General features: G+C 42.4%; 2 protein-coding genes across 3 annotated transcripts; both read left to right on the forward strand.

The window, feature by feature from the left end:
* Positions 1–12,015: 12,015 nt before the first annotated feature.
* ccdc28a (coiled-coil domain containing 28A) lies at positions 12,016–15,694 on the forward strand. 2 transcript variants are annotated; one of them, XM_030744420.1, is made up of 6 exons: positions 12,016–12,238; positions 12,539–12,740; positions 12,870–13,051; positions 13,215–13,369; positions 13,654–13,676; positions 13,770–15,694. In XM_030744420.1, the coding sequence occupies exons 2-6, from the start codon at positions 12,577–12,579 to the stop codon at positions 13,822–13,824; spliced, it is 579 nt and encodes a 192-aa protein (XP_030600280.1). In that variant the 5' UTR covers positions 12,016–12,238; positions 12,539–12,576; the 3' UTR covers positions 13,825–15,694. The 2 variants fall into 2 exon arrangements, with proteins under 2 accessions (XP_030600280.1, XP_030600272.1); XM_030744412.1 differs by having other exon boundaries at positions 12,017–12,740; positions 13,770–15,693.
* A 422-nt stretch (positions 15,695–16,116) lies between these two features.
* ect2l (epithelial cell transforming 2 like) lies at positions 16,117–24,398 on the forward strand. The gene is given in 25 exon segments (XM_030753769.1): positions 16,117–16,313; positions 17,340–17,452; positions 17,569–17,731; positions 17,805–18,060; positions 18,788–19,025; positions 19,471–19,606; positions 19,738–19,903; positions 20,123–20,251; positions 20,334–20,393; positions 20,396–20,425; positions 20,545–20,751; positions 21,046–21,149; positions 21,248–21,388; positions 21,446–21,642; positions 21,745–21,856; positions 21,858–21,893; positions 22,421–22,494; positions 22,668–22,759; positions 22,762–22,802; positions 22,804–22,824; positions 22,920–22,985; positions 23,092–23,180; positions 23,389–23,503; positions 23,505–23,562; positions 23,663–24,398. Coding segments are annotated over 25 exon segments (2,928 nt in total). The 5' UTR covers positions 16,117–16,163; the 3' UTR covers positions 23,797–24,398.
* The last annotated feature ends 2,962 nt before the right edge of the window (positions 24,399–27,360 follow it).

The raw sequence follows: 27,360 nt of genomic DNA on the forward strand, positions 1-27,360 counted from the left end.
ATGGAACCAAACGAAAGGAGGAGAAGTGTTGGATTGAGGGATGAGAGGGAAGGCGAGGCCACCTCTTCTTCCCCCTCTCCTCTTCTCGTCCCTTCTCTTCCCCCCGTGAGAATGTGTGTGTGCGCGTATTTTCTTCCTCGTCAGATCTGCCACGCTTTCATTCGCATACAAAGACGGCACGTAGACATACCTGGCACAGGGGGACGTGAAGGAGCTGGCAGAGGCGCGTGTATGTGAGAAAGAGACACTGGCTCACCTGCCTGGCAGAGACGGGTGCCTGTTAGAGGATGGCCTGTCTGTCTGAGATGTCCCACTTAACACTGACACACACATACACACACATACTTAACCCACTCAACTCTAGCATGGGATTACTTTCTTTTTGTTGTAGTTGCTGTTGTTTCTCTCTCCTCCCCAGTCTCTTTCACTATATCACATTTTAAAATGCATGCAGGAGCCACTTGACATTATTGTGTAAGTGTAAATGTTGCAGTTATAAATGTTTAATGGAACAAAGACTGCAATTCTAAGATGAATATCATAACTTCAGGCCAGCTTTTACATACTGAGGCGCTGGTGTGCACCCAGATCACCTGTGCAAAGAACAATTATCACTTATAAGTAAGTGTGTTCTACTGCTTTACAATAACTTAAAGTCACATAGGACATATTTTCAGAATAGACTGGACAAATTCTTTTACCAGTTTTATGGTTGTATCAAATGTGTCAGTTGTTCATTTGTGTTGTTATAAACTGAACTATTATTAAGGATAGGCTGCTGATCTGGTGACCTTTCATCTACCATTGTCATCAGGTTAGAATTTCAGTTAATCTAATGCAAAACTTCAAGGAAAATGAATAAAAGGCAAAGGTACAAAGAACTGTGTGCATAATTACTTTTAACAGTGAATGAACTGCTTATCCCATAATGCACTGCAAATCCCAGACGTACCATGATCTCAGCCAAGTCTTCAGCAAGGTAAAGGCCATGTCCCTTCCACCACAATGACCATATAACTTTCTTCCCCAGAGCCCCTCTTCCCTCCAGCCACCTTTACAGTCTTTCCCAAACTGAGAGGCAAGCCATGGAAAAGTACATTAATAGTACTACAGTGCCCCCTGGAAAACAGGTTATATGTCAAAGCTGAGAAGTGGGAATTTCATGTCTCTTCTGTAACCCTCCTTGGATGTATCTTTAAAAGTGATGAAGAGAAGAGTGGACCCTGAGAAGGTGAGAGCAATGGCAGAGTCGCTGACCTCATCCTCACAGAAACAACTACAATGACTTCTTGGATTTGCCAACTTCTACAGAAGATTCTTCTGGAATTCAGAAAGCTTTGCCACTCACCACAATCACCTCACCTTCCAAATATTTATTTTGCCCCCAAGAAGTTAAAGCAGCTTTTCAAGAAATCAAGTGGCATGTTTACCTCAGATGCTGTATTGGTTCAACTGGATCCCCATCGCAAGTTCAGCTGAGTTGTTGAGGTAGATGCGTCCAACACTGGGGATGGGACAGTCCTCTTGCAGAGATCAAGTTGCTTCCATTCTTCTCTGGACATTTGACCTCTGCAGAGAGGAACTATGACATGGGAAATTGCGAGCTGCTAGCAGTGAAACTAGCTTTAGAAGGGTGGAAAAATTAGTTGGAGGCATTTGAACAGCCATTTACTCTTTTTACTGACCACAAAAGCCTGTCCTATCTCCAGTCAGCTAGGTAGTGCTTGGTTTTTTTTGGAAGATTCAGATTTACCAGTAATTACTGTCCTGGTTTCCATAACATGAAACCTGATGCTCTTTCCCGTCAGTCTTCCTCAGAACATGACTTCTCAGTTCCAGCAACTATCCTGCCTCCCTCTTGCATCATGGGCAGTCTGATGTGGGAAATAGAAGATCTCATTCACCAAGCTGAACTGAGCAAACAGGATTGTGGTTCTGGCCCTCCCGATCATCTGTTGATCCCCTCTTCAATTTGCTCGTGAGTTATCCACTGGGCCCACACCTCAAAATTCACCTGGCACCCTGGAGTAAGTCACACCATGACTCATCAAGCGTTTTGGTGGCTATCCCTAAACAAGGTTGTGAGAATATGTAGCTAGAAGTAAGAACAGCTCTCAACCACCAGCTGGTAGGCTCCAACCTTCACCTGCTCCCAGTCACACTTGGTCTCACATTGCTTTAGATTTGATTATTGGTTTTCCTCTGTCTGATGGTAATAATGGCTTCTTGCTCCTTGAGGCGACTGTTTGTTGTGATTTGGCGCTATATAAATAAAATTGAATTGAATTGAATTAACCATAACTGACAGATTCTCCAAGGAGGCCCTCTTTGAAGCTCCCCTCAGCCCCAGAAACAAACAATCTCTCAGTCCATCATGTTTTCCACCTTCATGGCATTCCCGTTTCCTGACTGTGGTCCTCAATTTGCATCTTAAGTAAAAAAAAAAAAAAAAGCTACTTTCAGCTGCTCCTGTAGTCAAGAGACTTCCTGATGCAACCTCCCTGATCAAACCAGGGATCTATTGCTTGTTCAGTAAATGTGTAAACCACTACACTATGGGACCATTTCAATTCATGTCTCAAGTGTGGAACGCTCTTTGTGAGGCACTGGGAGTGAATGTCAGTCTATCCTCTCAGTTCTGTCTGTAGACTAATGGCCAAATAGATAGAGCAAATTAAGAGCTTAAAGCTGCTTTAAGATGTATGGTTTCCTCTAACTTTGTTTCCTGGAATTTGCAGCTTCTATAGATCTACCTCTTCTGCAAACAGGCTCTCACGTTGCTGGGGTGCACTCTTCTCTTTTTCCTGTCCAGGAGGGAGAAATGGTTGTATCTTCCATCCAGCACTATCTCCCGAATCTGAACCGGACCAAATCTGCCCTCCTAAGATCTATGGGCCAGAATCAGCACCTGGTGAATGGATGGAGGACCATGGCTCTGCATTACACCCAAGGTTAAAGTGTTTGGCTTTCCTCTAAAGACATTGTTTTGAAAGCCTCTCTTTTTAAGGACAAGAAGTCTGACTTGCTGGAAGCAAAATATAAAGATATGAGGTGTGGCTTGAGACTTTTACACAGTACTGTATCTGTTAAAAATTCTCATATGGATATGCTTTGAGGTGGCATGGTGGTACAATGGTTAGCACTGTCACCGCACAGCAAGATGGTCGTGGGTTTGATTCCAGTCTGGGGTCTTTCTATGTGGAGCTTGCATGTTGTCTCTGTGGGTTCTCTCCAAGTACTCCAGCTTCCTCCTGCAGTTCAAAGACATGCATGGGGTTAGGTGTGAATATGAGCGTGAATGTTTTCTGTCTCTGTTAGCCCTGCGACAAACTGGCAACCTGTCCAGGGAGTTCCCTGCCTTTCGCCCTATGACAGCTGGAATAGGCTCCAGACCCCCCACAACCCTGAACTGGATAAGGGGAAGAAAATGTCAGTTAGAAAGATTTACTAATGCATGTTGCTGAGTGCTCATTTACTTGCTGTAGTATTTTAACAAGAGCTCACTGGTGAGAAAAATACCTGAGAAGGCATAAACAAGGCTGTTTAGTAAATGAACCACTTAATAAAAAAAAAGACCTGAGTTAAATGTGATCGATTCACTCTCACAGGGAGAGACTTATTTTTGTAATACAATTTATGTGCCGATAATTTCCTTTCCTTTTTGTTAAGCAGAAGAGTTTTAGAAAAAAGAAAAAAAGGAATTGGCTAAAAAGTCAAATTGCCGCCCAACAGCTGCACCAGAATGAGTTTTGACGCGGGAGTGAAAATGTGTCCATGCTAAAGAAATTGGAGGGGTCTGCAATGCGACACAAACAAACAATAAACAAGGAAGCAAACAAATTGATGCACACACGAATAAACACACACACACACACACACACACACACACACACACACACACAGCAATCGGCTATGCTGCAATTAGCTTGTTTTAAAGGAAACAAATAACAGTAATTTCAACAGAACAGCAGCCATAACAATTCACCCCTGGAGGGGATCAGCAATTTGAACACACACGCTGGAGAACAGCATACATTCACACATAGGGATCCACACATGTGTGAGCTCAGCGCGCACACGCACAGACAAACACACACACACATGCTGTCAAGTATGTGCATGCAAGTGCAGTCATATTCAAATCCAGCAGACAGACAGACACACTCACGGCGCACATGCATGCTACACACACACACACACACACACACACACACACACACCTCCATTAAGTGTACTTGAGAGCAGCAGAGAGGGTCAGCTCAGTGTCTGAGTTATTACGCTACTTTGTTCTGCCTCAGTGGGAAGGCTGCACCCCGCACACACACATGCACAAAAAGAATTATTATCACCCATCAACACTCAAGGTGCAAATATAAAAGGGTTGCTTTGATAATGGATTGAAAGAGATGAATAAAAGAATGGGTAAAAAAAGATGGATGAATAAATGCAGAGAGAGAAAGTGTCTGGTAGCTGTTTCTTTGCTCATGTGCAGAAGTTTGCAGCTGGCTGGCACAACCTTACTCCCTCTTTCTGTTTCCCCCACCTCTCCGTCCATCTATCTATCCCTTCCTCTCTGTCTGGGCATTCAACAATGGCACGAAACATCTGTGACTACCAGGTAATTACGGCTGAGCCAAAACAGTGGGCAATGCCGCGCCGCTGAGCTACGACACCCCGCAATTAGCCCTGCATCTCCATCTCCCCTCGCTCTGTTGCTCCCCTGATGACCAGCGTATTATCTCTCTGAAGAGACCCGGGAGACAGAGGAGAGTGGAGAGGGAAAATAGACAGATGAGTGGTCTCAGAGGTACGCGAGTGATAGGAGAGGAGGATAGTCACATCACCAAAACTGTCCATCTAAGCAAGTCATGTTTTATATTTCTTTGGCCTTCTTATGATACTTTTTCCACAGTTTTTTCATACAATTTTTTGTATCTGATTTATGGGTTTGAATTTTGACACTCAAAATTACAAGACTCGGTGGGATTGAGAAAATACTGATTATATTACTGCATGATGAACATAGAGAAATTTCTTGCAGTTTCCAGAGAGTTCAAGGAAATCTGATAAAACTGTAGCCACTACTAACACATTTCTATTTGCATTAACCATGGAAAAAAAACAATATCAGATCTGATTCATCTGCATAGATTTTGATCCTTTCTTTGGACTTTCTCATATTCATTCTGTCATACTATATACTGTTACAGTATTGGATGCTCAAATTAAGCCAACATTTCTAATAATGAGGTCAGTGTGTGATGTTATAGAGAGCAGATACCCTTAATACCCTTAATATGATCTTTTCAGGTGCAAGGCTTTGGCTGAGGGCACAAAAGCCCCGCCCACCTACTGTTCAAAATCTGTTGTTTGTGCGGGGCAGCCACTCTTAGGGCGTTTCACTCCTATACCGTAGTTTGTTTACTCTGGTCCAAACATAGGCAGTAAAAAAAATGATCAGTCAGAAAAATGAAGCCAATGCAGAAGTGCCTTAAACTTGTCTACCAATCAGATCGGTGGTTCGACCCCCGGCTACTCCAGTCTAAATGTTGACCAAGATTTCAAGCCCTGACTTGCCTCCCGTGCGTCCACTGGAGAGTGAGTCTGTGTACAAATGTTAGACAAGGTGCTTAGGTATAGAAAAAAAGCACTTGTATGAATGTGTGTGCGGTTGCGTGAATGAGGCTTGTAGTAAAAAGTGCTCTGAGTGCTCAGTTAGAGCAGAAAAGCACTAAATAAGTACAGGTCCATTTATCTGAAGGCCACCAGATGGTGAGAGCCATGGATGCAAAAAGACTTTGGGTCCTATAGAAGTCTATGGGAAAACAGCTTTCTGTCCTGACCTCTGTAAACACTTTGCTACTGAGTTTATGTGCTAACTCGCTCATTTTGTGTCATACTGAATAAAAAATTAAGTCTGTTTTGTAAATCCTGGTTATACTATCTTTCAAAATGGAAGATTACCTGTGCTCATCGGCTAACGATTGTCAGTAGTCAATGAGTGTGTGGTTTCACAGTAAGACACGCCTCTCCTTGTCACAATGGGTTTTTATTTTCTTTGCAACCAAGATGGTGACAGTGGAAATGCTCATCTCGAAGCTTAAAAACGGTACTTCAAAACCAATGGGTGACATCACAGGAGTTACATCCATCTTTTATAGTGCCTATGGGTGCGAATCACTTGATGAGTTTGTAAAGTTGTAGGTCGATCCCGTGGTTTGGTGTCCTTTCATACAGACGAAACTCCAAACAAACCAAAATGTATCACTACAAACCACATGAGGATGTTCAGGCTGCTTCGTTGGCCACATGTGTCCGGGGGTGGGAAAAAAATAATAAATACAGGAAGAAGATGCTCTTCTGGGGTGCTCTGGACTCGTTGCCTCACATTTATCTGGAAGGTTTTATTGATTTTACAGCTAGTTGCTACAGTTTATGTACTCTGCACGTCTTTGACACTCTGCCGCACCCCAGAATGCAAACATTTTAGCTAAAAATTTGCAGCGTACACCTGGCAGTAGGCTGATCAAGGTCAGATCACACTGTCACCATAAACCGCTGGGGAGTTCATTTAGAACCGGACTGAGACCACCTCCTCGAAAGGGTGTCGGTGCAGTTATTTCGGTCGACACCCGAGTGCAATTACCGTGCTCACATCTGCACAAATGAGCAACACCAAAGGGGAAAACAAACCAGAGTATGATTTAAAAAGACTAAACAGCGCAGGTGTGAAAACACCCTTAAAGGGAGACGAGCTAAAACCGCTTGTTTCATACAGTGGATGAATTGGAGGGCTGCACCTAGATTTAATAAAAGATAAATAAGAGTTCATTTTTAATTAGGATAATTAAAATGAGCAAAACGTTGGTCATTAAACCAACAATTTATAGGAGTGCACAGCTAAGAAGTGTTTTAAAGATGTTTTTGTTTGTTTGTATTTTCCATGATGGTAATCTGTGTGTGTTCACAGCCATGAGTCTCTCTGGCATGTACTGAACTCCCCTGCTTTGCAGTTCACCTGCACACCTGTTGCCATTTCCCCATCCTCAGTGCTTTATTGTAAAGTTGCTGCAGTTTCATCTGTCGCTGAATCTTACTTACTGGATTCACTGCAATCACCTGCTCTGCCTCTGAGTCTGGCTCTCACACGACAGGAAATACAGTGCAGAAGAAACTCCAAACTGGGTTCTATCTTCATTATAACTTGGAGAAAACAAATACATAAATGTGACTACCAAGACCACTTTTTTTTTTTTTTTTTTGGTGGTGGTTTAGACAAATATGATTTGGGTCCAGAACGAGTGTCACTATGTAGTGAGTGACCTCGTTCATGCCTCTGAGAAATCCGTGTCAGTTTTTGACTACCTGGGAATGAGGACAGCCTGCCTGATCCAGATCAGAGCATTTTATAGTGAATACTATAGAACTTTGAACTTAAGATAAGTTTTACTGTCACACCAAAATCTGGCACTTTTGTAATAAATCAAAGTGTGAGTGGCACTTGGATAAAAATAATAGGCAGAAATGTCCTTGTATTATTAAATAAAGCTCTATCCAAACTAAGACTGGGAATGGAAGCAGTTGGGAAAACTCAACAGTTTAGGAGTTCAAATCCCAGAGGTGCAGCTTCCCTCGCCTTCTCACATTTACCGTCCGCTGTGTCTTCATTACATGGTTTTGACGGGTAGGTGCATGAGTGTGCATACACATTAACACGCGTCACTCTGTGTCTGTGTTAGCTCGCCTCTGTTTGTGCATTTGTTGGCTTATGCACGTGCACCCCGAGTGCGTATGTGTGTTTCTGACTGCGGGTGCATTTTATGATGTGTACTTTTTTCTCTTCTTAGTCCAGGAGTCCCCGTCAGGACCCCTAGGCTTCCCTGTGCCTGCCTGCCAAAAACGTCTGCATCTCCTGGACCCCCTCGAGGCAGGGGACAGCCAAATGTCCCTTGGACCCTCTACAGAGTGGTGAGAGGAGGACAGGAAGAGGCCAGTGGGTAGGGGCAGGGGGGGGAGGAGGAAGGAGGAGAGGGGGGAAGAACTGAATGAGAGGGAGACGAAAGTTTAAGAGGAGATGCGAGGATATGTAGAGCGACCAAAGAGTTTGAGAGGAAAATTGGATGTATTGTGTGAGATCTTAATTCGCTTACATAATAAGTAAATGTATTATTAAATACTACTGCAGCAATAAACTGAAGTACAGTGACTCAGGCTTTTCAAAATAACATTATTGTTACATGCTAATGCAGCTAAAGAATGGCCTGTTACTGTACTGAAAAAAGCCAGGATAATAATGGTAGCAGTATATACTGGCCTATCACAGATACATCAGTATGTGTTGTCCAATGTGTGAAGATACATAAGTGAGGGAAGATAATACAGAAAAAAGATGCTTGGGCTCATTTTTAACCTCCCATCATCACGTGCTTTGTCCAGCAGAGTGGATCCAAACTCACTGCTGTCAGCAGTGTTGCAGCCCGGAGGAGCATCAGTGCAGCTACAATAAGAGTCTTCACAATAAGTTAAATAGTTTCTGAAATGCAAGTTCATAACAATCACTGCATCATTTTCCCTTTTCAGGATAACTCTAACAGACTTTATTAACTGTCTGTGTATATTTATGAGAATATATTAATACAATCTGTACTGGCAGCCTACAGAGCTCAAGAATGATCTGATATTAACTGTAAGACATTTGGCTTCCAAATAATGTCTTAGAACTGTCATGTGTCAGTTTCTTTTCACAGCTTATACTGACCAGCATGTTTCAGAAACTATCACTTACTTACTAAAAGCTATTATTATTAAATGCAGCTGGAGAGGACAATTAAAAAAAAGGTTACCATCAACATTAACACTGTGCCTGGTCTCATATGTACAGAAGAGGATTAGGGCCACTGGAAAATAAATTCTGAGTTTATTCTTTTTTTCAGAATTCAGACCTTAACCTCTGAACTATGTAAAAAAAGTCTCATTCTTTTGGGGTTTTTTTAGAATAAAGTCTGAATTCCCAGATTAAAGTCTTTTCTTTTTTTTTTTTTGATTTTTGTTTCCAGAATTGTGACTTTTTCTCTCTGAACTATGAAAAAAGAAAAGAGTAAAGTTATAATATTGAAAAGTCAAGACCCAAAAACATTTTCCTTAGTGGCTCTAATCCTCTTCCATGGATATGTCTGTGACAAGTTGAAAACAATTTAATTTGAAGGCAGTTATTAAACTGAACACCTGTTTGGATCCTGTTTGGTGTGTGTAAGTAATTAAATGTTAAACGCAGTCCGACATTAAAAGTGGGGAGATACTCTCCATCACTGCATGTAAAAATCCCACATCAAAATACTTTAAGTAATATTTCTATTGAAGTCAATCAAGTGTACAAAAAGAATAATAAAAAAAATTGCTTTTCTTTTATTGTTTTGCCTTCCCTGTCTCCCCCCAGTCCTCTCTGCCATTCCCAATATGTCCGCTGTTCCCCGTCCTTGTATGGAAGACAAATAAAAGACAAGGACAAGATGTCTCGCTCCCTCATACACAGAACATGTATTCATACAATAGACTGAGTATGATATAAATGTCATCATTTTTAATAGAAAACCCTTTGGTCACTTGTGTGTGTTTGTGTGTGCGTGTGTGTGTGTGGGGGGGTGTTTATAAAGTAAATGAAGAGATTAAAAAAAAAGATTTTCAGTTACAACTTCAGGAATGAAAACACACACATACACACATACACACCTGTAACCTTCTGCTTAACCCCAATTTCCAATAGGCATGTACACACACACACAGACACACAAAGTGCCTTGCTTCATGTGTGTCCTGTCACAGTGGGGGGTACATACAGTATCGAACAGGGCCGTACGCAGAGCATGAATAGTAACAACAGCGCGTCCTTCATGCTTTTATTTCTGATTGATATAACATGAGCACTGGTTGTGGGTCAGGCCCTCAGAGAGAAAGAGAGAGACTTCTTAGTGAAATAATAACTTCATACAAGACAGACTGAAACGAGATTGTGTAGCTTTTCTTATTAAATGCACTCACATATCAGCTTAACTGTGATCTGTTTTAATCCCAGATTGCAGTGTTTGATAGGCACACTCTGTCTGATAAAATTCCCGAATAATACATCAGAAAAGCAGGTAACTTAGAATTAGGAATAAGAGCGAGTGTGTAATTAAACGAGTTGTCATTCATTTACAATCCAATGCATATTCAAGCAGCCATGCCCACGAGAAAGGGATGAACTGGCTGTAACTAGTAGCTAGCTCTCCAAACAGCACCTACACTGCAATTACTGATGAGAGATAGGTGCATGTGTGTGTGTGTGTGTGTGTGTATGTGTGTGTGCATATCTGCTAAGTTAATGGCTGCATGGACGCGACAGTCTAAATGTTTTCATCTGTAACGTTTTATCCCGGTTCAGCTCACTCTGCCACTGTCACGCAGTAAACACACACTCCAGCAGGAAGGATGGAGTGAAACAAGAGAGGAAAGAGAGAAAATTACCCACTAGCTCAAGTTCATTTTCCACACCAGGTAGTTTTCCAAAAATCCGAGAATTTCCTTCCACATTTTTGATTATCGATCGCAGAAATACCCTATGAAAAATAATGATGAAAAAAAATAAATAATAATTATGTTGGAACTAAGGGTGAGGAGCCAGAAGGACTGAGCCACACCGAAGGGCAAGGAAAAAAACGTGTAAATCCAGATTCATTAAGGTCCCCGGGTACTGTTTCTTGTGAACTCCCCACAATGCCATTTAGCTACATTTTAAATACAGTGAATCTAGTTAATGTGTGTAAATGAATTAGTGGCAGCAGCGAGGCTGATGTGCAGGCTGGTTTACATCAAGGCATCTACTGTGTGTCATTTCCTGAGTCAGGTTCAGAAAAACATCTGCGAGACGGCAGAATTCAGCCACAGTCGTTTAACAAGGGACAGACATGAGAAACATAGCTTTTAAGTGTATATAATGATATGATATTTTACATTTCCTCATTGGGTCACAATTTTAACTTGACCCCTTGATAGGAAGTTAGGGGTTTTTTTTAGCTGCAAACTGAAATTCATTTTCTAATACACATTAAGCATTTATCTCTGTGTGTGTGTGTGTGTGTGTGTGTGTGTGTGTGTGTGGTGTGTGTGTGTGTGTGTGTGTGTGTGTGTGTGTGTGTGTGTGTGTGTGTGTGTGCCCCCTCCTGATGACCTTTTTTTCTCTCTCTCTTAAATAACATAAATACATGCCCAACACAAATGAGGGACAGCAATGCAACTGCAAATGCTGAAAATCTGAAGAATCCCCCCCAATGAAAAAAAAAAAAAATAATTCTGTGCCAGTTAAAGTAAATAAATCAGCTATTTATGAAGCTATTCAAGACTAGGACTGGAATGGCATTGCACGCGCACCCCTAAACACACACAGACTCAGATCCTCATTCAGTGCCAAATATTTGGCGTTGTCAGTCACCTGAATGGTCTTTCTGGAATTCAGTTAAGCAGTGTTTTTAATTTCATTTTTATTTATGAAAATATGCACAATTAAAGTGTACAAAGCGCCTCTTTTCATTATGTTTATCAGCAAAGAATTCTTAATTAAGAAAAGGGGAGAGGAAGGGACTCATGATTGGATGTTCACCTGTCGCCCTCTTGTGGCTACTTGAAGCAACCGCACCTCTGTTAGCTCAGTGACAAAATTAGCGAGTCTGCACAGTTATACTTCAAAGTGCAAAATGTGCTTCATAGTGAGGGGGAAAACACTGATTTAAAAAAAAGAAAGAAAAAATAATAATTTCTCCTCAAAGAAGAAAGTTCTGTTTATGAACGTACACAAATCGTAATTAGTAAAAAAATAAAAGTTCAAAATTAATGAATATATTAAGATAAATTTGAGGAATAATATTAACTGTCTTGTAAAATATTATTAGCCAACACCCTCAAAAACAAATACTACTGTATGTGTGAGAAAATAGCGAACTATAATGGAATGCAGCCGGGGCGTGGGGACCTCAGGGGGACTCTACAGAGCAGGACGAAGACTTTGTTCTACTTGAAAATAAGTATTTTTGTTGTTTTCTAAACTTATACTCATATTTTAATTTCATTACTCTGCTTGTTTTACTTCATTTGGTTGTGAATAGTGGCCGTGAAGCGCTACGGTTTGGAACGCGGTCCCGATCTGCTCCGTCCTACCAAAACAGGAAGTTTTCAGGAGTTTGGAGCTAGCCATCTAGCCTGCGGGGTACGTTCGGACATTGCTATCAATTTGTAAATATTTTAATCTCGTGAAAAATTTGTCACGAGTAGAGTTGAATTATAGCTTTATCTGCTGCTATTGGGAGTAAATATGTTGATCGGCTTATGTTTGTGCTGCGTGGCTTAAACGCTGTGTCAGAAGTTTGACGATTAGCCGACTAGCTCGCTGTTGAGCTAGCGTTAGCTTGCCTACCCTGCCAGGCTGACTGTACGGTTAGCCACTGGGCTGGGCTTACATCGCTGACTGCTGCACCTCCTGTCAGCTTTTCGTGGTTTACCTATCCAGCTCGGGTAGCTCACCAAACAGCACCATAACATGAAGTTATGGAGGAGCGGAAGCTGAAAAGAAAAAGTCCCCGAACATCCACCAACGCGGCGGCTCCGTCCGGTGGCTCGGGCCGGAAGAATAGCGCTTCCTCCGGCGGACGGCATGTCGGCTACAGCCAGAACATGGGGACTCACTCCAGCCAGAAGAGCAAGAGCAGGAGGTAAAAACTATTTTACAGCTACACATTTTTTTCTGTTTTACCCAGGATTAAACAAAACTGAGGTCACTGATCAGCTCTGGCTCCCTGTCACTTGTAATCACTCCTTTCTGTGCTTTTGTCCGTTTCAAGGGGAGTCAAAGATAAACCCAAATATCAGCTGGGTTTGGGTGGTAAAGCTAGTCAGAGCCAGGGCCAGGCAGCACCTACCATCCAGCACTCTTTTCTGACAGATGTTTCAGATGTACAGGAGATGGAGAACGGCCTCCTCAGTCTCCTCAATGACTTCCACTCAGGGAAACTACAGGCTTTTGGTAATTTACACACAATAAAGAACAATTCAGCAGAGCACACACTGTCAGACACATATCTGCTAATATCAGTGATCTTGTACAGATATAGAGAGATATGATAAATCCAGATAACTGCAGATACTTAAATTGAGAACCGTTTTAACTGTGCTGTTTTATGTCTTAGGCAACGAGTGCTCTATTGACCAAATGGAACATGTGAGAGAGATGCAGGAGAAGCTGGCACGCTTGCACTTTGACCTCTACGGAGAGGTGGATGAAATGCCCGAGGATCAGAGGAAAACGGCCTGCGACACCAACATGGACAAGTTGCTTCTTAATGTAAGGCCTCAGTGACATAATTCATAAAATATTCCTTTCATAGCTCGTGGCATCGAGCCTGACGGTTTTACAGCGTTGCTGAATAATCCTCTCACTGATGTCATGTAACTACTCAGTATCCCGTGAGGATTTAGCTGCTTATCCTCCGGCAAGTCCTAAACTCTTAAAGAGTTTAGTCAGCTTGCTTCATGCTAAACAGGATAAAGTCTAGAAATGATCAACAATCATTTTGGCATTTGCTGTGAAGTAAAACAGTTTTTTTTTTGTTTGTTGTTTCCCCACAGCTGGAGGAGCTGAGTTCTTCTATGTATCCTTTTGTTTGAGCACTTAATTGCTTTCAAAATGTCTCTGAAATAAGTGGCTTTTGTAACCGCTATATTTCTTGACGCTGCTTCTCCAGTCAGAAACTGAATCTGGCCGACAGTCAAGAGATCCCGAGGACTGCGAGCGCCTGATTTTTGTCTTCTCAACATTTCTCAACCACATTTGAGCCAGCTGTTTCATTTATAGTATCTAGGGGGACTGTAAGTATGGGGGTTGAAACTGCCATAATCAATACGTGTAAAATAACTAAATATATGCAATTATAAAAGAACCAAAATATAGTGAAAAAAATCAGTTGATCATCAAAATTGTATATTTGTCTTAAGTTGCTTCTGTACTTATTTACCTTCATATTCATTTTTACTTATTTGCTTCCCCTTCAATGTTCAAATTCAATTCAATTGTTTTCTCCCATCCCCCCATTGAATATGTTCTGTTTATCTCCTCAAGAATATTCCTTCTGCCTTTTTTTTTTCATTTCTTTATGCATTTTTCTGCCACTGTACGTGCCATGGGTCAACGTGTCATGTATTGGTTGATCAACATCAGGAGTGGCTGCCTCCAACTGAAAGCCTGAACCAAATATGCATAAATGGGGGGAAAAAAAGTATGTTTGGGAAGAGATGGAGCATACATACTTACTTACTTAATAAATACAGAAGCAATTTAAAACAGAAATATCAACTTATGTAACATTTAATAGATAATTTATAAATTTAAAAATTATTTCTATATTTTTAATATTTTTTATACATACATTTTAATCAAATCATTTATTTTGATTTAGGTAGTTTCTCTCCTCCATATAAGGTTTCAGCAATCTTGTAGGCACTGATTCTCGAATGTATTGATGATGGAAATGATGGCAAAGCTGCTCGCCAGCGTTCCGTGTCTGTACAGGGGGGTGGGGGGGTGGATGTATTATAGGATAATCTAATAGGGATGCACCACATAAGCTTTTGAGCTGTGACTGCATTTGGAGTGACTTGTATAAGGACTGAGGGATGTTTGTGTTTCCTGTGATCTTTAGCTAATGTGCAGTATAGTGTAGTTTGCATATTGGCTTTGGTGCATCAGGCTGTAGTGTGTGCACTCATTTCCAAGCAGTCCAGATTTGCAATACATTGCTAACCAAAGTGATGCCGATCACGTGAAAGTGAAATGTCTGTAAACCTGCTCCTCTGGCACTGATCAGAGGTCGTATGTAGATTACTGGGTTGCACTCGGTCCCCTCACGGTAAGAAGCATAGCTAGATTTTCAAAGTATAGGTACTGTACAGGCTTTAGTTTCAAATTCTCAGTATTAGAGCTATAAACAGCAGCTTAGATTAATAATCCTTTGAACCAGCCAAAAATAACACAAATACTTGGTGAGTTGTGAGAACAGAGGAGCAGTATATCAACTCCAGTTTGCGATTTTTGCCTATGATTTTGCTTAAGTGGACTGATACCGATCCATCTCAGCATGTTTGCACATGCCCATGCGACACACAACATGCACTGCACACATTATCACTGGTGTGTTGTTGGTTAGAAGCTGGAGAAGACTAAATAGTCCAAATGTCCAATCACAACCAAGCCTTAATTTTATAATTTAATCATTTTTGCCTTATTGGTTCTAAACTTTAAGTGACTTCATGTTGAGTTTAGGATTCAAAGTTTTGATGTAATCATTTGATGCTGCTTTGATTGTAAATCTTTTTTTTTTTTTTTTTCTTTGGCCACTGTATTTTAACTTGTGTTTGGGGGGGTTAACGTCTCTTTTTTTTTTTTTTGGACTCAATAAAGTTGTTTGAATTCATGACTGCAGTTGTAAGCTGTTAAAAAGAAAGGAGGTGCAGTAGATTCAGCTTAAAGGGAAGAGAAGAAGGGAGTATTAATGCACATGTATGGATGGCTAGAACTGCTCAAACCTACTGGTTTATATCATAAAAAAATAATTTTGCATCTGATCAGCATGAAAACAGCTTAACCATGTTTGCTGAAAGTATTTCAGCGAGCACAGGCTGTTCAGTGTTTGGAGTCCATGTTAATAATGTGTATATTAAAGAAGAAAGTACTGTAATATTGTGTAACTAACATGCTTCAAAACGACATTTAACATGTTAATAAATACAGTTTGTCTTTATTTAAGAAAAAAGATTTTAACAGATCACTATTGCTAATTTGGCAGGTACAGGGTGCCACAGGAATAATCTTAGGTCCCTCATGCATCAGGTGTTAAAGCTCAAGTAGAGTTTGACGCTTTTATTTTGATTGCTCACATGGGAACCCTGCGTGTTTAATTATTAATGTGCAGGATGCGCTGTGTGCAGGAATGCAGCTTCTCATCCTTTTGTTGATGCGTCTCTAAGGTGACCGGCCGCAGAGCGCAGCAAGTGAACATTTGGCTTAGAGACCTCAATCAGATAGCAGATCGATCGGACTTTAAGTGAAGCGGAACTCAAAGGTGGCTAAACTCTCCGTGCATATGGAGACGAGTCTGGCATCAGCGCCTCGCTCAGTGAAACGGTGGCAGCTGCGCGGGACGGACTCTGAGCCGCAGCAGGCCGGCGACCTCCGGACCGAAACCCGCTTCAGCAGCTGGACTCCCCTCAGTAATAAGCGGAGCAACCTGCAGGTCAGAAATACAATGTAAACCATCCTGACCCCCTGCAGGTAAATTGTGATACTTTGTTAGCAACAATGTGTCAGTGCATGGCAGTAAAGCGCAGGCCTTTACGTACTGAAATCCTAACTCTAAAAATCTGTTGTGGTGCGCATATGAACTTTAAAAAGTAAATAAATCAAGAACGCTACAGATTTCCTATCATCATGCTATCGTGGCAAAGCAGGGGGAAATTAATGACTTCAATTAACCCTTTAAACCTGATTTGATGTAGGTGCGCTTCAAGTGGAGGTACATTCAACAAAAGATAGTTTATGCTGATTATAAGGTAAACTGATTGTTTTCCAATTGAACCAGCGTTGCATGCTTGCAGCTGCGTACATTGGAAGCTTTGGTCCTCTGGCTAAAATAAAAGCATGCAGAACATGACTGTCCTACCATAGCCCGTGAGTGGAAAGACAGCAAATTTGAAGTGAAGTTTGAACCTTCACTTACTTCCTGTTTGAGGATTAGCAGCAGCTCGAGGCCATATCCTTTATTTACTGCCCACCCCTCTTACATAAAAAAGAAAATCAGGGTTATTCCCTTCTCATTTGCTCAAACCTTTTAAGGAACCACTGCATCATGCTGAGATATGCCAAGTTTCCAGCTAATAGCTCGTTTGGAATCACCTTGTTGGTGCAAAAATACTATTTCATGTCAAACTGTTACGTGTAGACACAACACTGGTTCATCCTTTGAGTTAGGAACCATTTGTGTGCTTGAATGATTCATAGCTCAGTGTTTAGTGGCTTACAAACAAAAAAAAACATGCCTCTGAAAATGGTAAAGTACAAGAACTGGAGTGAAAATGAGTGGAAAAGCAGCCAGTGTCCAAAGAAAAAATTTGAAAGATCTTCAGAAAGCCTAGAGAACTACTGCTCAAGACCACTTAAAAATGCAAGAAAGTCTGGCTCTTTGGAAGCAAAATATTTTTAAAAATGAAGGCAGAGTGCTGTATGTGTCATTTGTTGGTGTCCTTACCCTATTTTCTACCAGTTATTTGAGGAGAGGGTGAATCTTGTGTTGCACTGGTTTGATCTGTGGACGGACAGACAGAGGAAACACCTGCTGCATTGTCTGCTCTCTAGCTGCACCAAGTCACAGCTCAAGTAACGTGGTTTCTACATTTTTTTCTGTCCTAACCATTCATCTCAGCCTGAAACTGTAACCAGTTAAGTGAACACAGTTGCACGGTTAAAGCTGGAAACCTCTGTAATCTGAGTAGGTACTGTCGGGATGTGTTGATTGAGACGGTTCCGGTGACTAAAGCGGACTTCACGGCGGTGCTGCCTCGGTTTCTCTCCCTGTATGTGATGTCATTTCTGTCCCCCCGTGACCTCTGCAAAGCTGCCCAAGTCAGCTGGCACTGGAGGGTTCTAGCTGATCAGGTGAGAGGCCCAGAAATGAGCTGAAATTTATTTGTGCGTCATTAATAAAATAAAATCCTCTTCTTCTTTCTAGGACTGTCTGTGGGCAGGCCGGTGCATCAGAAGAGGCTGGTTCCTTCCTTACATTCCTGGAGAAAAAGAGTTTGGTGCATGGAAAAACCACTATGGCTCCTGTGTCTCTACATTGGACTGGCTCACTCCACGGGAGGCAGCAGAGATGTATGGGAACCTCAATCAGCAGTGTCCGGGAATGACAGAGGAAGAGGAAGAGAGGAGGAAGGAGAGGAGGCTCAGGCAGAAAATCAGAGAGAAGCTTCAGGAGGAGAAGAGTAAGTGGAAAAGAAAGGAGGCGTGAAAACTATAGCAGCACATTTTTTGAACATAGAGTATTATGCCTTTCATCCATCCATTTTCTGTTTCTTATCCGGGTCAGGGTTGCAGGGGCAGTAGTCTTAGCAGAGAAGCTCAGACCTCTCTCTCGCTGGTTCCCTTCTCTAGCTCTTCCTGAGGGATACCAGGGCGTTGCCAAGACAGCTGATATCTCTCCAGCATGTGCTGAGTCTGCCCCAAAGCCTCTTCTTAGTAGGATATGCCCAGAATACATCACCTAAGGGGCATCAAGGGGGCATCTTAGTCAGAACCACTTCAACTGGCTCCTTTCAATGTGGAGCCATGAATGGCCATCTCATTGTGGTGGAGGGGTTTGTGTGTCCCAGATATCTCAGGAGCTGTTGCCAGGGGAATTTGCTCCTGGTAGAGTCTCCCAAGGCAAATTGGTCCTGGGTGAAGGAGCAGGCTAACCGTGATTCAGATTAACCCCTACAAACAAGAGAACAAGGGACCAGTATACACTTCCCACGGCATGGCTTGTTCTTTGCTTTATTAATAGACTACATGCTGAGCAAAATATTGATGACTATGATTAATATATTTTATTGATTATCAGGCACTTGCTTTTCCAACTCTTTGCTAAGCACACGTAGCTAATGATTGCCTTTGTAAAAGCCTGACTTTGGATATGCAGTGACGGATGCATATACTCTGTGTTATTTGCAGGACTATCTGTGAGTACCAGGAGAGCCTGGAGCTGCTACACAAAGCCAGAAATAGCCAGAGGTGGAAGTACCCAAAAAGGGAGGCCCAGCTCTGGCATAACATTCATCCCTCAGCCCTCCCTCTCCTGGCCTCCCAGGAGCGCTGGTTCTCCCAGCCTCTCTCTCAGCCTGGAAAGAGGACAGTGCACCATGAGTGTGCCTCAGGACTGGGAGAGAGTCCAGGCCTCTGGTATTAGCAGGTGATTGTTTAACCACATATTGGAACATCCTCACTTAGCTTCAACCAAACCATGCTTTGTTTTGTTTTGTGGACACTTTTTTTTTTTTTTTTTGCATCCTCGATATTACACATCAACAGTTATGAAGAGGAAATTGATCCCTGAAGCCCAAAACCTATTTTTGTACCAGCTTGTAAACACATTTATTTCTGTTGTTTAGTTGGGCTTTTTAACATGAGCATCTATTGGGAGTGACTCACTTTAGGAGCCAGCTTCAAGTGGTCATTGGAGAATTGCACTTTTTGGCACTTCTTATGTTGGCTTCATGTTTAGTTCTGGTGGTTGCCACTTTTATTTTGAATCAATACCGGTGTACAGGAAGCAGCTAATTTATGAGCACACAAAACAGCTGTATAATATAATGTTATTATATATATGTTGAAAGTACTGTACATTTTCTTCCCAGCAAAACACAGACCAAAGCCAGAGGAGCGCTGTCCTCCTTCACCTACAGACCTGCACTGACTCACACAGTCTCTCCCCTTCATCCAACCACTCCCGCCCTGTTACTGCTCATCTCCAACAGAATTCCTGCTTATGAGGTACGTCCCAATCTCATCTGTTTTGTATGCCTGAAATAGAGCAGGCATAAAAACATGTGAGTGTAGAAATAAAATGCACAATGGGATGATGAACAAATAACATTTCTCCTTGTTTGCTCTTTTTAATCTAGCTGGTGTTGAGCGGAGTGAAGGCTGATGTGATTGTGGTTGTGTATGACCACAGAGGGACTCTCTCATCTCTGCTAAACCAGGTGGAGAGGGCCATTCCTGGGCAGTCAGTTCAGAGGCTTGGCCTGCTAGCTTGTGGAGGAACAGAGGAAATTCACCTGCTTCACAGTGAGAATCAATCATCCCATATTGATTAATTTGTGGACACACTGCTGGGGTCTGTTTGAGTCTAACTGGACTAAAATCCAGTGCTGAAATTTATTATGAAGCCATTTGTGACTTATTTTAATGAAGTTGTTTGAAAAGTCCATGATAATTTTAATCCTTTTTTACTCACAACTCTCTGCTCTGCTAATCTGCTCTGTAATTCTACCCTTGACTTTTCAGGCAGTAGCCTATCAGAGAAGACTCTGCTGACCCCTGATCATAGGGAATTCTGGGAAAAATTGTGCGGCATGGTGGCTCCAACTGAAGAAGGAGGAGGGATTGACATATTCTGCCCGCTTGCTGCATCTGGTATCAGATGTGATCTTGCACACAGTTCTCTCTAATCAAACATTTCATTAACTCTTTAACTTGTCTCCCATCACTTCTGTAGCATCAGGAGTGGCTCTCATCCGGACTCTCTCCACTCTGACTGGTCTGGAGATTCGGGCGCCAGTGGTCTGGCGACCGGGAGTTTCCAGAACAGTGCGTAACCCCTGAAACTTTTAACCCAGAATATTTCCAAACACCCAAAACATAGGAATACGCCGTTCCCCTATTATTGTTTGGTAGACTACAATACCCAATTATTAATCTTCTCCCAGTCCTCAGCGAGTGGTCTGCTGGCAGTGTGCATACTGGACTTTCAGATCACCAGACAGCAGCCCCAGCGCTGCAGTATGTGTGTGAGGCTGTACTGCAGGGCTGGTGCACACAGGCTCAGTGGATGGAGGAGGCTATGGTGGAGCTGAGGAGCACCTTGGGGCCACAGCTACAGTGGGCCAGCATCCAGGCTAGGGGCCGGGCTCTGGGTGAGTTCCACGTACACGCTGACTGGCGCAGTGGCGTGGGTTGGCTGCGGCTAGCGAGGTAGAGCTGGTCATCTAGTAATTGGAACGTCGGTGGTTTGATCCCTGGCTTTTCCACCCTACATGTTGGCATATCCTTGAGCAAGATACTAAACTGAAAAGTGTTTAGGCGTAGAAAAAAAACACTTGTATGGATGCGTGTGTGAATGAGGCTTCTTGTAAAAAAGTGCTTTGAGGGCTCAAATTGAGTAGAAGAGCACTTTAAACGAGTCTTTTTAAACAGTCTCTGGTTTCTAGGCTATTTTCTGTGGGAGAAAATCCACCTTGATGAGCTTTGCGTGTCCAGAGATCTCAGTGAGGCTCTGACTGAAGGACTCACTGCTCTCACCACACAGGAAGAGGTGGGAATTACTATAGAGGAGTTTGTGTAATGCACAAGTTCAGTAGAATAAGAAAAGATAATAATTGCATGTAGTTCTAAGCGTATGTGTGCTTTCAGACCCGTCCTGTGGAGTTTCTTTCCATCTTTCTGAAAAAATGGAATGTAGGGAAGGAGGGACAAGAGGGCGACGGACAGGACAGCAGCGGAGCTGATGATGGTTCACAGGCATGCTTTAACATAGTACCTGATCTACCACAGGTGTGCCTGCTTTAAACTGAAGGAGAACAATCAGTTAACCTTTTCTTTCGGTTTTAGACACCGCTCGATTGGAGAGGTGTCGTTGCAAGAGAGCTGCACCACAGCGAGTGTCTTTATCTGGGAAAACTGAACGCTGTGCTGAAGGTGTACAAGGAGCCTCTGACAGCAGCTCTGAACTCCAACAGAGCCATTCTGAGCTATGCTGACATCCACATTGTCCTCAGTCCTGTTGCACAAATACTGGAGCTCAACAGGTATAGACACACACATACGCACACACACACATTTCAGATATCTGTAAGGTACTGTCATTTTGTGCAGACATGACATGGCAGATGTATTTGTGTGTATTTCAGGGTGTTTCAGGCTGATTTACAGGCCCGGCTGCAGCAGTGGGGCGCAGAGAAATGTATTGGAGATGTTTTTGTAAAGCTCTGCTCGGAACTCAGAGTATACGCAAACTACCTGGAACAACTACACCACTGCCATCCACACCATTGATAAGGTAAGTCAGTGACTTTGTGTCAACCACTCATTTCAGAGATCCACTAACCACCCAGATGTTCAGTGTCACTTGAAACAAAGCACATTTGTTTAATCTCCCTAACATGAAATTGATCAGAAATGCTTTTAAATTACTGTTAATTAGCATTAAAATCTTACTGTGACACATGAACTCTTTGTCACCTGAAGGTTCTTATCTATATCAGATATTATGTTACCTGGCAACCACCTGCCAATGGGCTGAAATAACCCATTTGTGGCATTTATGCAACTATAACCCCTTACAAAAGCAGCGTATCATTTTCATTTTGTGGCCAGCAGCACAAGCAGGTCAAACAATGCAACACAGGCATGTACTCGTAATTTATAATAAAGCATTACATTCTAATGGTCCATAATGTGTTATATGGGTTTTGGCTGAGCATCAGACTCTGTAAATTTTAGTCCAAAAAAAAGAAACTCGTCAAAGTCAACACACACACACACACAATGTAATTTAATTGTGGCATGTTTGTGCATGTGTGTCAGTGCAGGGAGAGTAAGCCATCATTTCGGGCCTTCTTGAAGAGATCAGACAGAACTCTTGCAACTCACATGCTGAGGTTAAGAGCACACACGTGCACTCGCAGCTCACATTTCTTTCCTGCTCAGTTATTATCCACACTTGCCCGCATTTAGCATATCGGTGTTTCTAAGCATATCTGTGCATGTGTGTGTGTGTGTGTGTGTGTGTGTGTGTGTGTGTGTGTGTGTGTGTGTGTGTGTGTTTCTGAAGCCTGCAAGAGCTGCTGCTGTGTCCGGTGTGGAGGATGCAGGAGTATGTGACTCTGCTTCAAGCTCTTTCCTTACACACACACTCCGGTCACCCGACCACGCACACCTCCGCTCTGCCCTCAGCACACTGCTACAGTTTCAGAGAGTTCATACACAAGGTGATACATGCACGGAGAGCCATAAGCCATGTAAATGCCTGTGTCATGGTAAGGCTGGCTTCCCTCTTGCTTATGTATTTTGTTGTTGTGTTCAGTTAAGGCGCAGCTCCGAGGCAGACAGACTGATAAAGGAAACACAGCAAAAGATTCAAGGCTGTCCGGTAAAACTCTTTTCCTCTCTTCCTGTCTCTCACGGTTTCATTATTTCTATCATATGCTCAAATCGTGTGTGTGTGTGTGTGTGTGTGTGTGTGTGTGTGTGTGTAGAACCTCAGTGAAGGAAACAGGCAGCTGATAATGACTCAGGATGCTGCTTTGCTCAGGAGCCCTGATGAGCAGATCCCAGATTCTCTCAAGTAATAGCACCACTTTTCTTTCAGACGGCCGATGTACGACTAACATTTTAAATTCTTTGATGTTCACAAGGCTCAATACTCAGATTCAGATTGTTTAGCAGTTCTTTGAATCTTGTGCTGAAGTATACCTTCCCTTTTTTTAAGTCTGCCACAGACTGTAGCAGTTATGCACTGTGGGTTTGTTTTTTTAACTGATACTGTGCTTTAGGACCTATGAGCACGTGTCCGATGTGGGCCTCTTCCTGTTCAGTGACGCTCTGGTGTTGACTCTGCAAAATGTGCAGCACACACCTTTCACACTGGCTCGCCAGAGCACGCACACATTTTCTGGCCTCTGTGGCTCTCCGCAGCCTGTCTGTCAGAGAGATCACGCATACGCGCTGTGAGTCCTTCAGTGTTTGCTGACCTCTAGTGGTTTAAATTAGTGCTTTTTTTTTTTTTTAATGGAAAAATGACACATTTATTCATGCACTTCCGTGCAGATGTGAGCCACGCCTTTGTCCTGGAGGGTCCGTACCGCTCCTGGGTTTGCGCCACAGAGGGAGGCGAAGAGAGAGACCGCTTCCTGTCGGTGCTGCATTCAGCGATGAGTCTGCTCTGGTTGGGGCATTGGTGACAGGGAGGTTTGGAAAATAACTGATGGACATTTTTTATGTCAAAACTGTAAAACTTATGAAGAAAGTCTACTTTAAAGTTGTAATTTAGTGTAAACATGTAGACTTTCTGCCGGTGTTTAAATGATGCTATTTTACCATGTATGCATTTCTGGAGATACATAGTTCTATAATATGGATTATTAGGAATCTCATTTCTGTCTCATCATTTTGTCTAATGCTGCTTTTATGAACTGAAAAATACTACATGTCTTAGTACATATTTCTACACATACAGCTTCATAACATCCTTTTACTGCATGTGGCCACATGCAGACTCAGTCTTAATTATTGGGTGCACGTTCATGCAGCGCTCAACTGAGCAGAGAGGTGCTACATGAGTATCAGTCCATTTACAATTTATACCGGCTGATAAATGAAAATTGAAAAAGTAAAGAGTGATGGGAGAAACTCCCTTTAACCCTGTTATGAGTTTTGAAGTTGCACAGTTTGTCCAGCAGAGGGCACTTTGCAACTTTTCTTTTGGCAAATCTTCACAAACACGACGGCTGCTCGAGTGCAGCGTAAACGTGATGTGGCAATAAAGAAAAAAGTTTATTTTTAAGCATACTTGTCATATTATCCTTGTAAGCACTCAAATAACTACACATCAGAATGTTTAATGTGCCTGAATGGGGGGGGGGGTGGGGGGGGGGGGGGGGGGGGGAATTGGGGGGTGGGGGGGGTGGGGGTGGGGGGGGGGGGAATATATATATATATATATATATATATATATATATATATATATATATATATATATATATATATATCAGCTGATGTGTCAGATTTTTAAATCACCAAATCTGTCAGTCAGACTGGAAACATTGGAAAGTCCGATTGTTCTTTATGCATCCTCGCGCAGCTGTTTCTGCGTGCAGTCGGGGCTCTCAGTCCGTGTCTTTGAGCCTTTTCCTGTGCAGCGTCACAAATAAGTAAACATGAGCGCCACATTGTACAAGCTGCTGATCTCGACCGCCACGGGTGGCCAAATTACTACTGCGAGGTTTTAGCGAAGTTGCTGCTTTCAGACAGATGTTTTGCGCGTCACTTGCTTCAGACATTTAAATGTGTTAAACGAATTGTGTCGACCAATCATGTCTGACCCAGTCTGTGGATTGTTGCAATAACCCTGCATGGAAAAACTGTCGCTTTATCTTTTGTGACGTACGTTTTGTCGATATTTTGGTTATTAATGTTTTTTTAGTCAGTTTAAAAAACGCTTCTGTGCTCAAGGTATAAAAAGTTTTATTGATAACCAAAAATAACACAGATGTCACCAATTTTAGACTCTCACTATGAATGAGCTGCATTACAACAGTTATATACCTACAGTATGTACATTATTGCCCCTTTAAAAAGACCCATCCCTAGAAATGAAAAGGCTGTTTACTGTCTGTATACCACAACACATAAAAAGTCAGCAAAGATGAACACAAATAGCCACAACACAAACATTTCACTGAACTATATACAACACACTTGTTGATCTAATGTTACCCCCCCCCTCCCCCTTTTAATTCGATCACAGTGGCTTCCCCCCACACAAATCTGACATAAAACGACTCGCTGTTTGTAATCAGTGAAACAATTAAATGAATCTACATTTAAAATACTTCCTATGACTTGTTGTTGTACACGCGCGCTGAACAGTTGCATTTTGCAGTCTTGAGAGCACCACGGATGAACATTGGTTATAATGGATCTTCTCTTAAAGGCTTCGCCATTTTAAATGATTGATATCCTGTTTAATGCATCAGGTAACTATGAGTATGTTTTGATGTCTGCATACTGACAGCTGTCCTCCTGCTTTGAATGAATAAGCAAAAAAAAAAAAAAAAAACCCTAAAGGGAATCTCTGATTTCACAGTCTCCGGTTCACTAGATTTGGGTTGTTGTTGTGCGATGCAGCTGTGTGTGAGGCCTGCTCTTTCCCTGTCTGTGGTGTCTGACTCTTGCACTGCAGTCCCAGGTTTGTCCCTTTCTGGGAGCTGAAGCCTTTCGGTTTGGGGATTCTCGTAGGTCCTGGACGTCGGAATGCTTCTATTGGTATCTGCGGAGGAAACGAGGAAAGATTTTTAAAGTTTCTACTGTGACTTGCAGCAAAGGCAATGAGGAAAGAAGTGAAGGTTACATGAAAAAAAATGTACATTTGTAAGTTTTACTTGGTTTCTGACTGAACTGTGCCCATGAGCTCAGGAAATATCTGCTGTAATACTCTTAATGACCGCTAGATGGTATCAAATCCTATTTTATGGACACACCGCCAACCTTTTGCTGCATGACTGCAGTACTTTGACTTTGTGCCTGTAGCTTAAAAATATAGTAACTTGGTGTGAAATAGAACAATTTTTCAGTGAAAAAAAGGCTTCTGCCACTAAAAATGCATAACCTCCTTTCAGCAATGCTGCAGTATGTTCAATATATATTTTTAAAAAGTTATGCTTGTATTTTTGAATGATTTTGTACACATCAGTGCTTCTTCTGAAGAAAAGTACATGTATGATGAAAGCTGTTAAGTCCAGCAGTTTATCAAACGAATGGTAAAAAGGAAAATGATTAAATTAAAAATGAGTCCCCTCTTGCTGCACTACACAACAAACCGCTAAGGGAGGTTGCTGTATGTCTTTCATTATTGTCCCTAACATAGTCCCACTTCATCCTAGCAGTGATACCAACATTTTGCATTTGCTTAAAAATGACTTACTGCTCCACTTACTGTGCAATCACTTTTAATCAGCATGTTTACATGCAGCGCAGCAAGCGAGCACACTGAAGTGTAGCACTTTTGGATCGGTCCGCGTACAGTACAAACTATGTCCTGTTTACAGTGCAGTGATAAGATGTTTCCACAGTTATGAGGAACCTCGGCCGCAGATGACACACTGAGCCAAAGCATTTGTAGCATGCTTTATTTAGTAGATGGCATTTCATGAAAAGGAGACGCCGATTTATATAAACACTGCTGTCATCTAATGCAGTTGTTATGATATCACTACATAATTCTCTGTCTCACTTGGAGAATAAAGACTCCTACGTCAGGATGCTTTTTGTTGACTATAGTTTCGCCTTTAACATGGTCATTCCCCACAAACTCACCCATAAACTGCCTACACTTGGCCTGCACCCCACCCTCTGTGACTGGCTCCTACACTGTCTGACTGGCAGGCCCCAGTCTGTCAGGGACTGGTAACAGAAGTTTAGCTAGCATTATATAAACACAGGCACTCCACAGGGATGCGTCCTCAGCCCCATCCTCTACACCCCATCCTGTTCACCACGACTGTGTCGCCTGTCACGAGGATAATATCATCCTAAAGTTCATAGACGATACCGCAGTGACAGGACGCATCACTGGTGGGGACTAAGCGACCTACAGGAGGAAGGGGGCTAGTCTGGTGTCATGGTGTGAGGCCCACAACCTCAGGAAGGAGGGGAAACCCCACTGGCCACTGTTCATTTGGGAGCTTGAAGTAGAGAGGTTGAGCTGCTTTAAATACCTGGGGGTCTACATCAATGAGGACCTTACT

The sequence above is a fragment of the Archocentrus centrarchus genome, chromosome 2, assembly GCF_007364275.1.
Source record: "Archocentrus centrarchus isolate MPI-CPG fArcCen1 chromosome 2, fArcCen1, whole genome shotgun sequence".
NCBI classification, from domain to species: domain Eukaryota; kingdom Metazoa; phylum Chordata; class Actinopteri; order Cichliformes; family Cichlidae; genus Archocentrus; species Archocentrus centrarchus.

Bases quoted from the DNA above. Each gene is read 5' to 3' on its own strand.
- ccdc28a (XM_030744420.1), top strand. From the start codon at position 12,577: ATGGAGGAGCGGAAGCTGAAAAGAAAAAGTCCCCGAACATCCACCAAC. The intron at 12,741-12,869 runs GTAAAAACTATT...GTCCGTTTCAAG, and splicing joins CAGAAGAGCAAGAGCAGGAG to GGGAGTCAAAGATAAACCCA. The intron at 13,370-13,653 runs GTAAGGCCTCAG...GTTTCCCCACAG, and splicing joins TGGACAAGTTGCTTCTTAAT to CTGGAGGAGCTGAGTTCTTC.